Source organism: Calidris pugnax, unplaced genomic scaffold (assembly GCF_001431845.1).
Source record: "Calidris pugnax isolate Ruff unplaced genomic scaffold, ASM143184v1 scaffold56, whole genome shotgun sequence".
NCBI classification, from domain to species: domain Eukaryota; kingdom Metazoa; phylum Chordata; class Aves; order Charadriiformes; family Scolopacidae; genus Calidris; species Calidris pugnax.
Genome location: NW_015090839.1, coordinates 11,287,251 through 11,300,061, shown reverse-complemented (window position 1 = coordinate 11,300,061; position 12,811 = coordinate 11,287,251). Strand labels below are relative to the sequence as shown.

The 12,811-nt window shown below is 33.2% G+C and overlaps 1 protein-coding gene across 2 annotated transcripts in view; it reads right to left on the bottom strand.

The window, feature by feature from the left end:
* NOVA1 (neuro-oncological ventral antigen 1) overlaps positions 1-12,811 on the bottom strand; it is a 148,274-nt gene that overhangs the window by 24,991 nt on the left and 110,472 nt on the right. Inside the window, exon 4 of one of the 2 annotated variants that reach the window (XM_014941696.1) lies at positions 3,672-3,743. The exons of the other annotated variant lie outside the window; for it this stretch is intronic. Within the exon in view, the coding sequence (XP_014797182.1) occupies positions 3,672-3,743 (72 nt within the window). The remainder of the gene's footprint in view (positions 1-3,671; positions 3,744-12,811) is intronic. 2 annotated transcript variants of the gene reach the window in all.

The window sequence follows — 12,811 nt, the reverse complement described above, 5'->3', positions numbered from 1 at the left end:
ATAAGAAGAAAAAAAATAATATTGTAAACAAAAGAAAATATCTAAATAGGTTAATTATAGAAACACTTGTCTATCTAATGTCACTTAACTGTTAAAATAAGTACTAAAACTCGTACCTTTACAAGGTACTACAGAGGAAAAGCAAGCATGTCTTATATGATGTTATTAATCATTTTTGAAATTCCCACTTGTAGTGTGGAAAAGTAAAATTGATTTCCTCCTTCTGGTAAATAAAAGTAAAGCTATATCCTGCCAGCTCCAGGGGCATCAGCAGAACAGTTTCCCTACTCTAACTATATGTCTGTCAGTGTTCTGTTATAAACAAAACTGACAAAGTTCATGAGGGGGTAACACAGAAGTTCTCAGTCTAAAAGTACAGAAGGATTGAGTTCTTTTCAGTGATAAGCAGACAGGAGGGAAAAAAAATTAAAATTATTTGAAATGTTCCTAATTCTATTGACTCTTTGGTTCTTTCTTCCTTGGGAAGTCTGCAGTGCATGAATTTTTAATGTGAAAAAAGGCTCAAGGAAGTTCTACTGAAAAAATAAACACGACATTTGCAACAATAATATTGACAGATGTATATCTTCCTGGAACAAAAAACTAAAGAAAAAAACAATTCCAAAGCAGAGGTTTCTTTTGTGTCCATAGCAATTCAGTATAACACAACAGTTCTGAAGGAACTGTTTTCTTCCACTATATGAGACATTTTAGACACTATCCTCTTCCTGAGAATCATAAAACGAGTAGTTTCATGAACGCTGGATTTTTAAAAAAACAATTCATCAAAAGCGGAAATTGCCATACAAAAGAAGTTATGATCTCATCTGAATGGAGGAAAAGTGAGTCATTAAAAGGAAGACTTAATACAAGCCAGATTTCCTGCCTAGCTTCCTTTGACTTCTGTTGGCAGAGCTATTTTCCTCTTGCAGTAAAAAGTGTGCCTAGAAGTTGTTCTGCCCACTATGCAAGCCCTGTCCGGAGGATACAACTGACATGCTCAAACAGCGGGAAGGATCACATCAGGTACACTCATCAACACACATACTCGACAGTCTCAAATTGCAACGACTCCAGCCCAGTTTAAAAATCTCACTCCCACAGCAACCCAGCACTGAGTATTGCTTAAACCTTGCTTAATCACCTTACTAATCTTTAATATAATGTCGTGCACAATTAAAATATTATCAAAAATTAAATTATCTTAAGCCTGATATGCTACTACATCCACACAACAGGGTGTGCTGTGTATTTATCTTACACCTTAACACTATATTTCCTGACTTCCGTCCAGTTAAATCAGCTCTTTCTTGTTATCCTAATATAACATCGTGTGAGAAAAACTATACCTGAATGGTTATTTTCTATTGAGAATCATCTTACACAGCCATATATCAAAACAAATATTTGTTGCTCTCTAACACTCTCCTGTTGGGTACTTACAGGACTACTGACAGGTTTGAGATTACTGTGTTGGAACCTATTTTCGTGTGACAGCCGCAGTGCAGATACTTGTCGATACACTGGTGCTGAATGCTAATCACTACCACAGTGTGGGAACAATTGCCAGCTACGTCACTTATCACTAGAATGAACAGAAAGGCCTTAATTGTCTTATCGTGCGCTTTGTGCTTCTTGCTGGAGTGGCTAGAAATCACTAGGAATTACTAGGAGGGATAAAATAATTTTAAACCGGAAGGAATTTTGAGGGTTAATGATAAAACCAGTTCCAAATCACTTAAGGAACTCATTACTCTTCTTCATAGATACAATTTTAATGCTGTTCAAAAGAGATCTTGATTATTTGTATGAAAACTGAATTGAACACAGTTTATGAATAAAATGCATTAAAAGATGTAATGTGGGATACAGATAGGACATAAAGCATACATTTCCCTTTGTTTCTGTATTCAGCTACACCATTTGACAGTATTCTCATAGAACAACTTTATATAAGAGTATGTATTTTTAGCTATTGAAAAGTCATCTAAAGCTTATACACATTATAATTTTGGTCGTTCAGATGCAAAGTAGGTCCTTCTCTGATGCTAATTAAACAGCATGCTCAAATAGTATTTCCTGTAAATGAAAGCACCTCTTCCTTTATCTCCAAATAATGATCATCAGGGTATACCCATTTAAAAAAAAATTAAATAAAAAAAAATAGTGGAAATGGTGGAAAAGAAGACACAGGAAAGAAAAATAGTAAGAACACTTTTTAAAAAGCTCTGTGTGCTCAACATTTTCAAAACCTTCTAATTAAAATACACGAAATACTAAAATTAGGAGAGAGAATAAAGCCTGAACAGAACGTTCATAAAATATCCCTTCTGTTGGCAAAGATTTTATCTTTGTCATTTAACGACGATGAAGCCAAATAATTGTTGCTGGAATGGAAGCAGGCTGATGAAGAAGGCTTTCAAATTGAAGTGAGGGATATCGCAGTTTATATTTTTCTCAGTAGCTCTTCTATCTGTACCATTTCTCTCTAAATTTCATTACTTTCTGCATTAGATGTCCCTTTCAACAGATAGTCAAGTGTTGATCAAAGATATATTGCTCTAATATGCTTAGGTTCTGATGTATGTTAAATTGGTTGCTTATACAGCCAGCAAGTTCTAAACAGTTCACAAAGTATCAGAGGAACGGTAATTAATAACAATGTTAACTTCCAGGGAAAATTAGTTTGTTGTGAAGAAAACTTCTTTGGTATTTGATCTAATTTTTGCGAAATCTGATAGAAACATTCAGGTAACTTAAATAAAATAAACAGATTGTGTGTTAAAAACTGTTAGCACATACTGAATACTTACATTATTTGAACAAAAAGTACATTAAGTTTAGCAGTATATTAAAAAAATAAGGTATTTATTATGCATGAATCAATCCTAAAAAGCATGGTATGAAGTAACTTTAACAACTTCCATAGGGAAGGCAAAAAGATACCCAGTATGATGATTTGTGGACATAATGAACTGGACATTTTTTTCCAGTTAAAAGAGAAATAAATGAGTGTAATTAAAGTACTGCTAAAAGAACAGTTTATGCATTTAAAAATAAGACATGAATTACAATTACTTAGATGTGTTTAGTATATTTTTAGAGACTTAATTTTACCTTATTCTTCATCAATAAATTTTCATTTCAAATCTATTGTTTTATTATATGTACTATTTAAATAATGCCCCTAATGTTACTGTCCACAAACACATTTCAAAATTCTTAAAGTAAATAAAGAAAGAAAGAATTCTGATAGATATCCAGCTAATTAAGCACGTTTTTAGGTGTAACTCCTTCATAATTTATAAAAGATCCAGGAAGTAAATACGTGTGTGCATATATACATAAACATACATATACCAAGAGTTACTTGGTCTACAAACTCACCAGCATGTAGCCTTGCTATTTATTAATCAAAACAAATTTAAAAAGGACTATTTTACAAGATACTTTGCTTTCATCAGAGATTTAAAAAAGACAACAAAACAAATTAAAAGAAGAAAAATGTTTTCCATTCAATTTACCAATTTCTAACAAGAGTTAGATTTCTATGGTTATGGGTGTATATATGTGAATGAACGAATAAATCCTTAACCCACCATATCTTTTTCTCCAGTTTGCAAGCTGTCACCCGTGAAAAGTATGGTGTAGATGGTAGGATGATACTGTACCTGATTGGCTCTGGAGGTGGTCATGGGATCAGATGGAGAGGACTTGGTGGTAGTTGGGGAAGATGGCAATGTCTGGGAACAAAGCAGTTCAGGAGCAAATCAACCTTTACAAGCCTTAGACTGAACAGTTAAAAAAATAAATAAACCAACAAAAGTAACATAACTAGAAAATTAAAATAAATAAAAAATGCCTAAGACAAAATCTTTCTCCTACTCATTGGAACTTAATGGAATTTAAAGTCAATTGGATAAATAATGCATGTAAATATGCATGCTTATGCATGTAAAAACAAATTAATGACTTGAAATCAAGATGGTGAAGTCACAAAAATACTCAAAAATATGCTGACCACATGAGGAATATATTCTTTCCTCTCTCCTCCTCTTGGGGAAAATGAAGACTATAGTAAACAAAAATTCCAGCAAGTTCAATGAGCACACTAGAAACAGTTATCAGTCTACAAACATACAGGGCCAACATCTGAAAGAAGTTAAAAGACATTTACTTTGGCACTTTATAATGCACCATTCTATAGCACGGACTATAGCCAGCAAACTGTGTTCCATATCTTACAAGAATTACACTGAAGCTACTGAGTTTTTAGCAATATACTAACTGCTAAAATATTCATTGATATTTTTTAATCAAGAGGCAGGTGAAAAAATGTAAACATTAATCTCATGATGGATGAACATGCAACTAATACCTTCAGAACAAATTACTACAATATATTTACGATTAGGATTAAAATGTTCATTTAGTCGAGCAAAGGTTAATAACTTATCATCAGGTCTGTGTTCAAAATAAACACAAAAAAGAATTAAGAGTCATATTTATTGATCATGTTTTCTAAATAATATACATATACTTAACATTAATTCTTAAACATATCAAAAAAGCACTGCTCTGTTTAAAATTTTGATATACACATTTCTTTTTTTAAAGTATTAGATCCTGACAGAATAACTTTCCTTTTATAAATGTAGTGAAAATGTAAAATTCCAATTTTCAAAACATAACATACAATACTTAATCAAAGCATGTTTTTTGACATCTTGGTAATATATAAATATTATAAAATATCCAAATTTACACTAATTTTACTTTGAGAAATAAGATGTTAAATGCTATACAATGTGATTTATCATATGGTCATATCATTACTAACCAAAACTATTTAGAAATAAATGAAACAAAATTTCACACTTTCAGCAGTTCTGTTACTTACAATCAATGACAGTCCCTCATAAAATAGGTATACATACTTTTGCACTAAAACTCTTAATGCATATGAGAAAGCTGGGACACTGTGAATGCATAAAGTTGTGTATTAGCAAAATATGGGCTTGTACATATGCACACACAAATATTTTAGCTGTATGTTAAGCAATATGAAGATCAATTTTTTCATAGTTTGTACATAAACAAGCAGCCAAAAGAGGAAAAAAATATCTTAAGGAACAGATCCTTATTTCGTGTTTCCAACTTGTAACTCATGTTATGAAACAATAAAAAGAAGACATATATAACTTAAGCATCAACTGGCACTCTTCCAAGAGGCTTAAGCAAAAAATACTACCATAAAAAATATGTAGCTTGGCAAAATGTGATTGGTCAGCAGATGTTATACATTGTGGAAATCAAGACAATTACAAAGGATTCTCCCATGTCTTTCTGTACAGAACATGGGTTCATTTGCAAGGGGATACAATTATTTAGAAAAAGAAATGTCAGATTCCATGATAGGGTAGAGTAACCATATTCAATTATAGAATTATACTTCTGATTTTAGTGGGGGGTTGCAGTACCTCTCTCACCATGTCCGAAACTGCAATGAACCGATTTCCATCATTTAAACTAAAACTAATGGGGAAAAAACCCCAAACAACAACAAAAACAACAACAATGAAAAAAAAAACAAACCAAAAAACAAAACCAAAAACAAACCACACAAAAAAAACCCTGACCAAGCAGAACAGAGGACTGTAACTTATCCCAATAGGTTTTCTTTATTATAGCTATGAATCAAACTCTCACCCTGAACTAAAAATAAAAAAATAAAAAAATTTTTACTGATCTCCAGCAAAACTCTGAAAACATATTTTGACTGAAGTTTCTCAGACATCTGGTAGTTTCTGTGATCAACACCACTGCTAACTAGGGCATACTCTCTTGTATATTGTTTTGGTATGCTAAGCTAAATAATAAAAGGAAAGACAGTTTGTTCTTCAAAGGTGTTACTAAATCTAGCTAGTGGACTTAACACATGTAGAACACTTCAACACTGAAAAATAACATAATCATTGATACTACAAGTAGTTTAAGAAACTGGAAGCATCTCAGATTTCAATACCTATCCATCTTCCTAAAGCACAGGGATGTACGGCTGTGATGAAAAAGGAGTGACAATAATCAATTCAGGTGATTGTTAAATTGTAACATCTATTAATTAGAAGCATTTCACTGTTCCATTTTAGCAAAAAAGCTTGTTTAAAATACAATGGAAAAAAATTAAAACATGTAAAAGCAAAACAACTGTATTAACTAACAAGAATCACGTATGGGCATAACTTTTATTTCATATATACATACCAATGACAAAATACTGAAAATAGCAATGAGGGGTTTTATTTTGTATGTTTGGTATTTTTTCTTTGTGTATCAGGTTGTTTGTGTTTGAGAATTAATCTCTCTGTTTACTGACATAACTGCTTGTATTTTTATATATCTATCTATCTATACATATAAATATATATATATAAAAGTATATATGACATTTTATATAAAAGAACAGACAGCAGTTTTTAAAAATTAATCCCTTTTCACACTTCTGTATAATTCTGGAGACACTAATTAATGGAGACACATCTATTTATTTCTTCAATATTAAATTAACACAGAGTAATTTCTCAAAAATAACAAAAAAGAAACACAGGCATTTGGATTTTGTATTGAATTTCCACTGGCTGATAAGTAATTTATTGATACACGCTCAATTGCTTTGCAAGAACTTTTAGGGAAAATTACTTCTTAAAAAAAGTTGGACAGAGCTCAATAATTCTGATTTATTATGCAGCATAGAATAATTTTTTAAAAAATTTGGCAAGTATTTTGCATTAGGCAAGCACTTGAATTTAGTAGTTATTAGGCTTCTGGGAATGAGATGTATAAAGTGATTAGAAATCACAAGATGAATTTACATTACAGAGTTTCAACTTTTTGAGACTGAAACGTGTACTATAATTGAAGCTTTCCTGAAATTGCAGGTTGACTGTTGGCAAGGTTATGGAAAAAAGCCAGTCAGAATTTCTACCACACACCACTTCTACAACTCACAGGATTTTTTTTAAGCTATGTCTTTAATAGTATAGTCCAAGCTGTGGTGAAATTGGTCTTCTCTGTTTTCTCACATATTATATCCTTTCCTATTAATTATGAGACTATACCTACAGGTAAGAGAGTGCTGTTTGTTTTTATTTTAAGCTCTGGAGCAGATGTTTAAGAGAACAGATTTTAAGTAATAGAAAAAGCTTAATTTTAGAAATAAAATTCTGTTTAAGCCATATTTGAGTTGCAGTATTTTCTGAAACTCCAAGAAAATACTTCTTCCTTGTGTTGCTCACAATAATTGACTATTCTGTGAGAGACTGCTCTCAGGGTGCAGAAAGAGGATCAAAGGATGACATTTCCATGCTTCACATTTTTGAGTAACAGAGTGAAGATAAAGCTGTATCATGGCAGTATAAAATACATGTACTCCATCTGTACAGTGTTCCACAAGGTCTCTGAACCCTCTTTCAATGACTTCATGAATTGCCTAATGCAGAGCTATGTATAAATGACAAAAGTCATACCCTTATATATCTACTAAAAAAATTTTAATACTTACACTCTAGATACTAAATATTGTACTGAGACGGTTAACTTAATTCTCAGTAACAATATATTTATATATAGAAGAGTAGACAGAAAAGGCAGAAAATGAAATAACATTTGAAAACAGGGTTAGAGACATGAAAGCATATATAAAGGACATCATTTAAATGTGAAGATGAAACTGCATTTACAGATTACCAATTTCTAGTTTCTCACTTGCCAAACAAAGGAAATCTTGGTAATAACATTACCCACATTAAATTACTATTAATACTAAGCTAATACTGAGTTTCAGTCTTGCATATATTAATATCGGTGCTTTTAAATCACTGAAATTAATGTAATGATAAAACTAATTTGCTTAAGCCAATACTTTAATGCACTTTAAGAAAAGGTGGCATCTTTTTAAAATTGTATTCAATAGTTGAATACCTTCTGCAGCTAAAATGGGAAACAGAGCACTGCAAGACCCCATTGTGCTGAACAACATAAAAGACTGACTTAATAGACTTTCAACAGTATCAGAGATGAGCCTTTCTAAACAGACCACTTGCTTTGCTAAACATATTGAGTCTTCTTTTCATCTGCTGTGAACGCTTTTAATCTGTAACTTTGACAAATGATTCTCATCTCAGCAATAAATGTATAAATACATGACACATTTCAAAAACAAAATTTGGAAAAAAAATAATCAAGGGTTAATAATTTATGTACAATCCAAGTTGTAAAAAGGCTACTTTGTCACTTCAGTGATCTAATTTTACTTGCTACCTTTTCACTTCTGTAAAGAACCAATGAAATACGTTCTGATGATATTTCATCTTCTTTGCATTTGGTTTTGTTTTTGTGTGAAAGAATACACAAGGCATAGGGCAATACAAAAAGACTAAGAAAGCTAGCATATATAGATGGAATGCTTAGTTATAGGTGTTTATAGAGGTAATTTAACTGTATTTATGAACTCTTGGGGAGTTGTCCTTGAAAAAGGAAAAATGTGTGGTAAGTATGATGTAAAAGAAAGATTATCTCATGTTCTGTCTGGGGACAAGAAAGAGTAATGAGCTCAAAGCAAACCAGCAAGTGCCATTTGGATCATCACAGCAACTCTGGATGGAGGGAATGATGTCAGATAAAGATTACAGTAAAATGGAAAAAGAAGAATCAGGAGCACCTCTTTCCTCAAAACTTGTAACAGCAACACAGAACTGCTACAAGATCTGGTGCAGTTATTCAGAAATACCAGAAAACTCAAGTTAAGTAACCAGACACAGAAATAAGAACATGTAAGAAGATACAGGTCTAAGATTTGTGTCAAAAAAACATAAGTCCTAGGAGGAAAGAAAATGTCACCTTTTGATTCTGGGCTACTTTGGTATTTGGAAAAATACCATCAAAACTACAAAGCCATCAGAAAGTGTGAGATAATTTTCTTAAGAATCAGAACAATGCTGAAAATATCTGCAATATTGAATGCTGCTGTTCATCCCCCAACAAAATCCTCTATTCGCATTCTACTTTTGAGGCATGTACAATGAAGAGTTAATCATCAGCCACAAAGTTAATTGTGTTCATAAAACATGGTTTCACATACATATTGAGACTATATCCAATACTGGGGAAAAGAAACAGAAAGAAACAGTGTTCTGGCACCAGAATTAAGTCAAGGGCACACAAGGGAGAGGATATAGTGTACGTATTTTTATGGAATGCTAAAATTTTGCGATGGAATCTAATGTATAGAATTATCTCTCTAGTAAACAATGGCAATTTCTTTTTTTTGTCCTCACAAGTTGTAAACACACCTGCATATCTTACTATTCATTGCAGAATGGTAACTGGTGAGATTCTTCGCCTATGTGAAGTGAGAAACGTTTATGACAAATTGTTGGCTAGATGAAGAGACACAGTGATCTACAAAACTACTTATTGTTATTTACCTCAAATGAAAAACGTGGAATTATTTTCTCATAATCTAGAGTTCATGTAGGTGACAGATGGCTGCCTTAAATGGATGATAAAAAGAAGAAAAGCTCATCAGAAGGAAAAGGCATGTTAAGAAACCAATGAAGATTTCTAAGGAAGAAGGATTCAGGGATACTGGTGGACAAAAAAATGAATATGAGCTGGCAATATCCACTCACAGCCCAGAAAGCCAATTCTATCCTGGCTTGCATCAAAAAAAATGTGTCTAGGAGGTCGAGGGAGGTAATTCTCCCCTCTACTCTGCTCTGGTGAGACCCCACCTGGAGTACTGTGTCCAGCTCTGGAGCCCCCAACATAAGAAGAACATGGAGCGAGTCCAGAGGAGGGCCACAACAATGATTAGAGGGATGAAGCACCTCTCCTATGAAGACAGGCTGAGAGAGTTGGGGTCATTCAACCTGGAGAAGAGAAAGTCTGGAGAGACCTTATAGCAGCCTTACAGTACTTAAAGGGGGCCTATAGGAAAGATGGGCAGGGACTCTTTATCAGGGAGTGTAGCAATAGGATGATGGGTAATGGTTTTAAACTGAAAGAGGTGAGATTTACATTAGATATTAGGAAGAAATTCTTTATTGTGAGGGTGGTGAGACGGTGGAACAGGTCTCCCAGAGAGGTTGTGGATGCCCCCTTGAAATTGTTCAAGGCCAGGTTTGATACAGGTTTGAGCAACCTGATCTAGTGGAAGGTATCCACCAACAGCAGGGGGGAGAACGACAGGGCAGGAGAACTAGATGATCTTTAAGCTCCCTTCTAACCCAAACTATTCTATGATTCTATGAAGTCTACTGAGTCTTTATAGTCTGTAGAACTTGTATCCCATGTTAAAAAATATAATAAAAAATTCCTCCAGTTAAGCCAATATTTTCAGGCCTGTATTATTAGAGTTAAGTTCTATTTAAGTGCTTCAAATTAAAATGTTTTATTGAAAAATTATGAGAATTTCACACTTTTTGTTGATCAGCATTTCTGAAGTAAAAGCATTCATTTTCACTAGAAGAATGTGAATTTACAAATCTGAGTTCAGACATTCAATTTTTCAGATTTTGAATACAATGTCTGGAACCATGATTAATGAACAGAAGTTGAACACTTATGGGAGATTACTTAATACTGAAAAAGCTGAAATGAAACCAGTTCCTATTAAAATATTACTTGGAAAGTCTATATGTGAAATTTTTACTCCAGTTTTCAGGGAAGAACTTCTAAAACTTTTGTCCACACTTTGATAGTTAAACATTTCATAGAATCAAAGAATGATTGACGTTGGAAGGGCTCTCACAAGGCCAATCAGTGTAAACTCCTGCTTAAAGCTGAGTTAGTGATAAGATCACACATCTTTCCTTCCATATAATGCACAGTTCTGCAATGGCTCTCTCCAATTCCATGTGCTTCCTGGACAGGCTGCTACAACACCTGTTACCTGTAAAACACCTGAAAGCTGGAAGAAAAAAATCAACTAGCATAGAAAGAAGCTGCAATAGTTTCTGAAGAAGGTGATATAATAAGACAACATTGTGCAGCCTTTTCCATTGTTCATAGGAACTGCTATCAATTTAAAGGCGAAATTTAAAGCTTTGTATGCTAATTACAAAGCTGAAATAGTTCAGGCTCCTGATCACTTCATGAAAACTGTATTCTCTTCCCCTGAGTTACAATAAGGTCTGAAAGAGTTGGTGTGACACTTCCAACTAAGACAGAAAAGGGAGGTTAGATGCTCACAGCAGTTTCTAGGAATCAAAAGGGTAAAGGAATTGCGTAGTTATTGTTGAATGATGCCTAGAAACAGCACATGGCTGACATCTATGAAAAGATTGCCCATGTTACATAGAGATAAAAGATACAAACATTTGTAAATTAAGTATCTATCAGACCTGCTGTGAGGAGAGAACTACTTGGTATACATTAATAAGTTAAAAGGATTAGAAGATGTGGACTTATGCAGTGGAGAAGGCTCAAAGTGAACCAGATAGACTTGTTTGCAAATCTTTGGTAGCTGAAAAAGCCGAAGCTGGAGAGACCAGAATGTGCAGATAGTGACTTCCATTAGTAATGAGAAATGCCAGGCCAAACTGAGCTTCTGTGTATACCCATGCCTTTCCTGAAGACACAGTGCCGAAACTCAAGCAGTCAGCAAAGAGTTTACCTACTGTCTTTCTTCATTGAAACTGTAGCCAGAAGATATTTCCTTTCTTAGTTTGCTTCTCTGAGGTGAGTGTCAGTAAAGCAGCCATGGACAAAGAAATGACAACAGAGAAATGAGAGCTGTGTGCTCATATAGACATGGGTGGCATTGCAAGGCTTCAACTCCAGGTATCTTAATTCATAGGGAGAAAACTAGCTTTGCTTTTTGATAGAAACAGCTAGAAAACCAACAGAAGTACTTTCAAAGCTCCTAATGAAGGTAAAATTTATTATTTCAAATCAACTCTTGATCTCAAACACTAAGTTTACTTTCTTCAACCTGCAGCATAATACTTTGGGTGCCATAGTTCTTGGGTAATACTCTAGGACAGGTAAAACCCTGTAAAAGTTTCTGTAAAAGAAGAAATCGTAATACATAAGGCTTATTTTTTGCCAAGTTCAAAATTAATTGTATTATACATTATCCTGACCATTTTAATAAAATTGTGACCTGTCTGCTATTAAAATAGCAACACTGGAGTTCTAGATTACAATTGCCTGTTATAAAATACTATCCTTTTAATTTCTTAAATAGAGGTATTATATCTTTCATTAAGATTTGGAGGACAGATTACTTCACTGCAAATTCTGTCTAAGAACTAAGCTAACAATTTCACTTCTTGGTAAAACAATGGATTTTAGATTGAGTCAATATTTATAGTATATGAATTTATCATTAATAGATGTTGCTTCATTAAAAGAAAAGTTAAACAATTCATTGTGTTTAAAACTCCTCAACATATGAGCATATGTATCTCCAAATATTTGCAGTCATATTCTTGTGCACCTGTATATATACAGGTAATACATAAAAATTTTAAGATGTAGAACTAGTCACTAAGTAACAGTCTTGTAAGTTACATGTTGTATTTAGTTTGTTTTATAACTTCACTATCAGCAGCTTTGTTCACTAAGCCATCCCTCCAGAATTTAATTTAGTATTCCAAACATGGAATTGTGTTTAAAAAAACCCAACAAACCCCAAACCAACCAACCAAAGTAAAAATGAAATAAACAAATAAATAAATAAAAACCCAAACACAAACAAACCCCCAACCAAATGAAAAAAAAAACCAAAAAACAAACCTCAACAACTTCA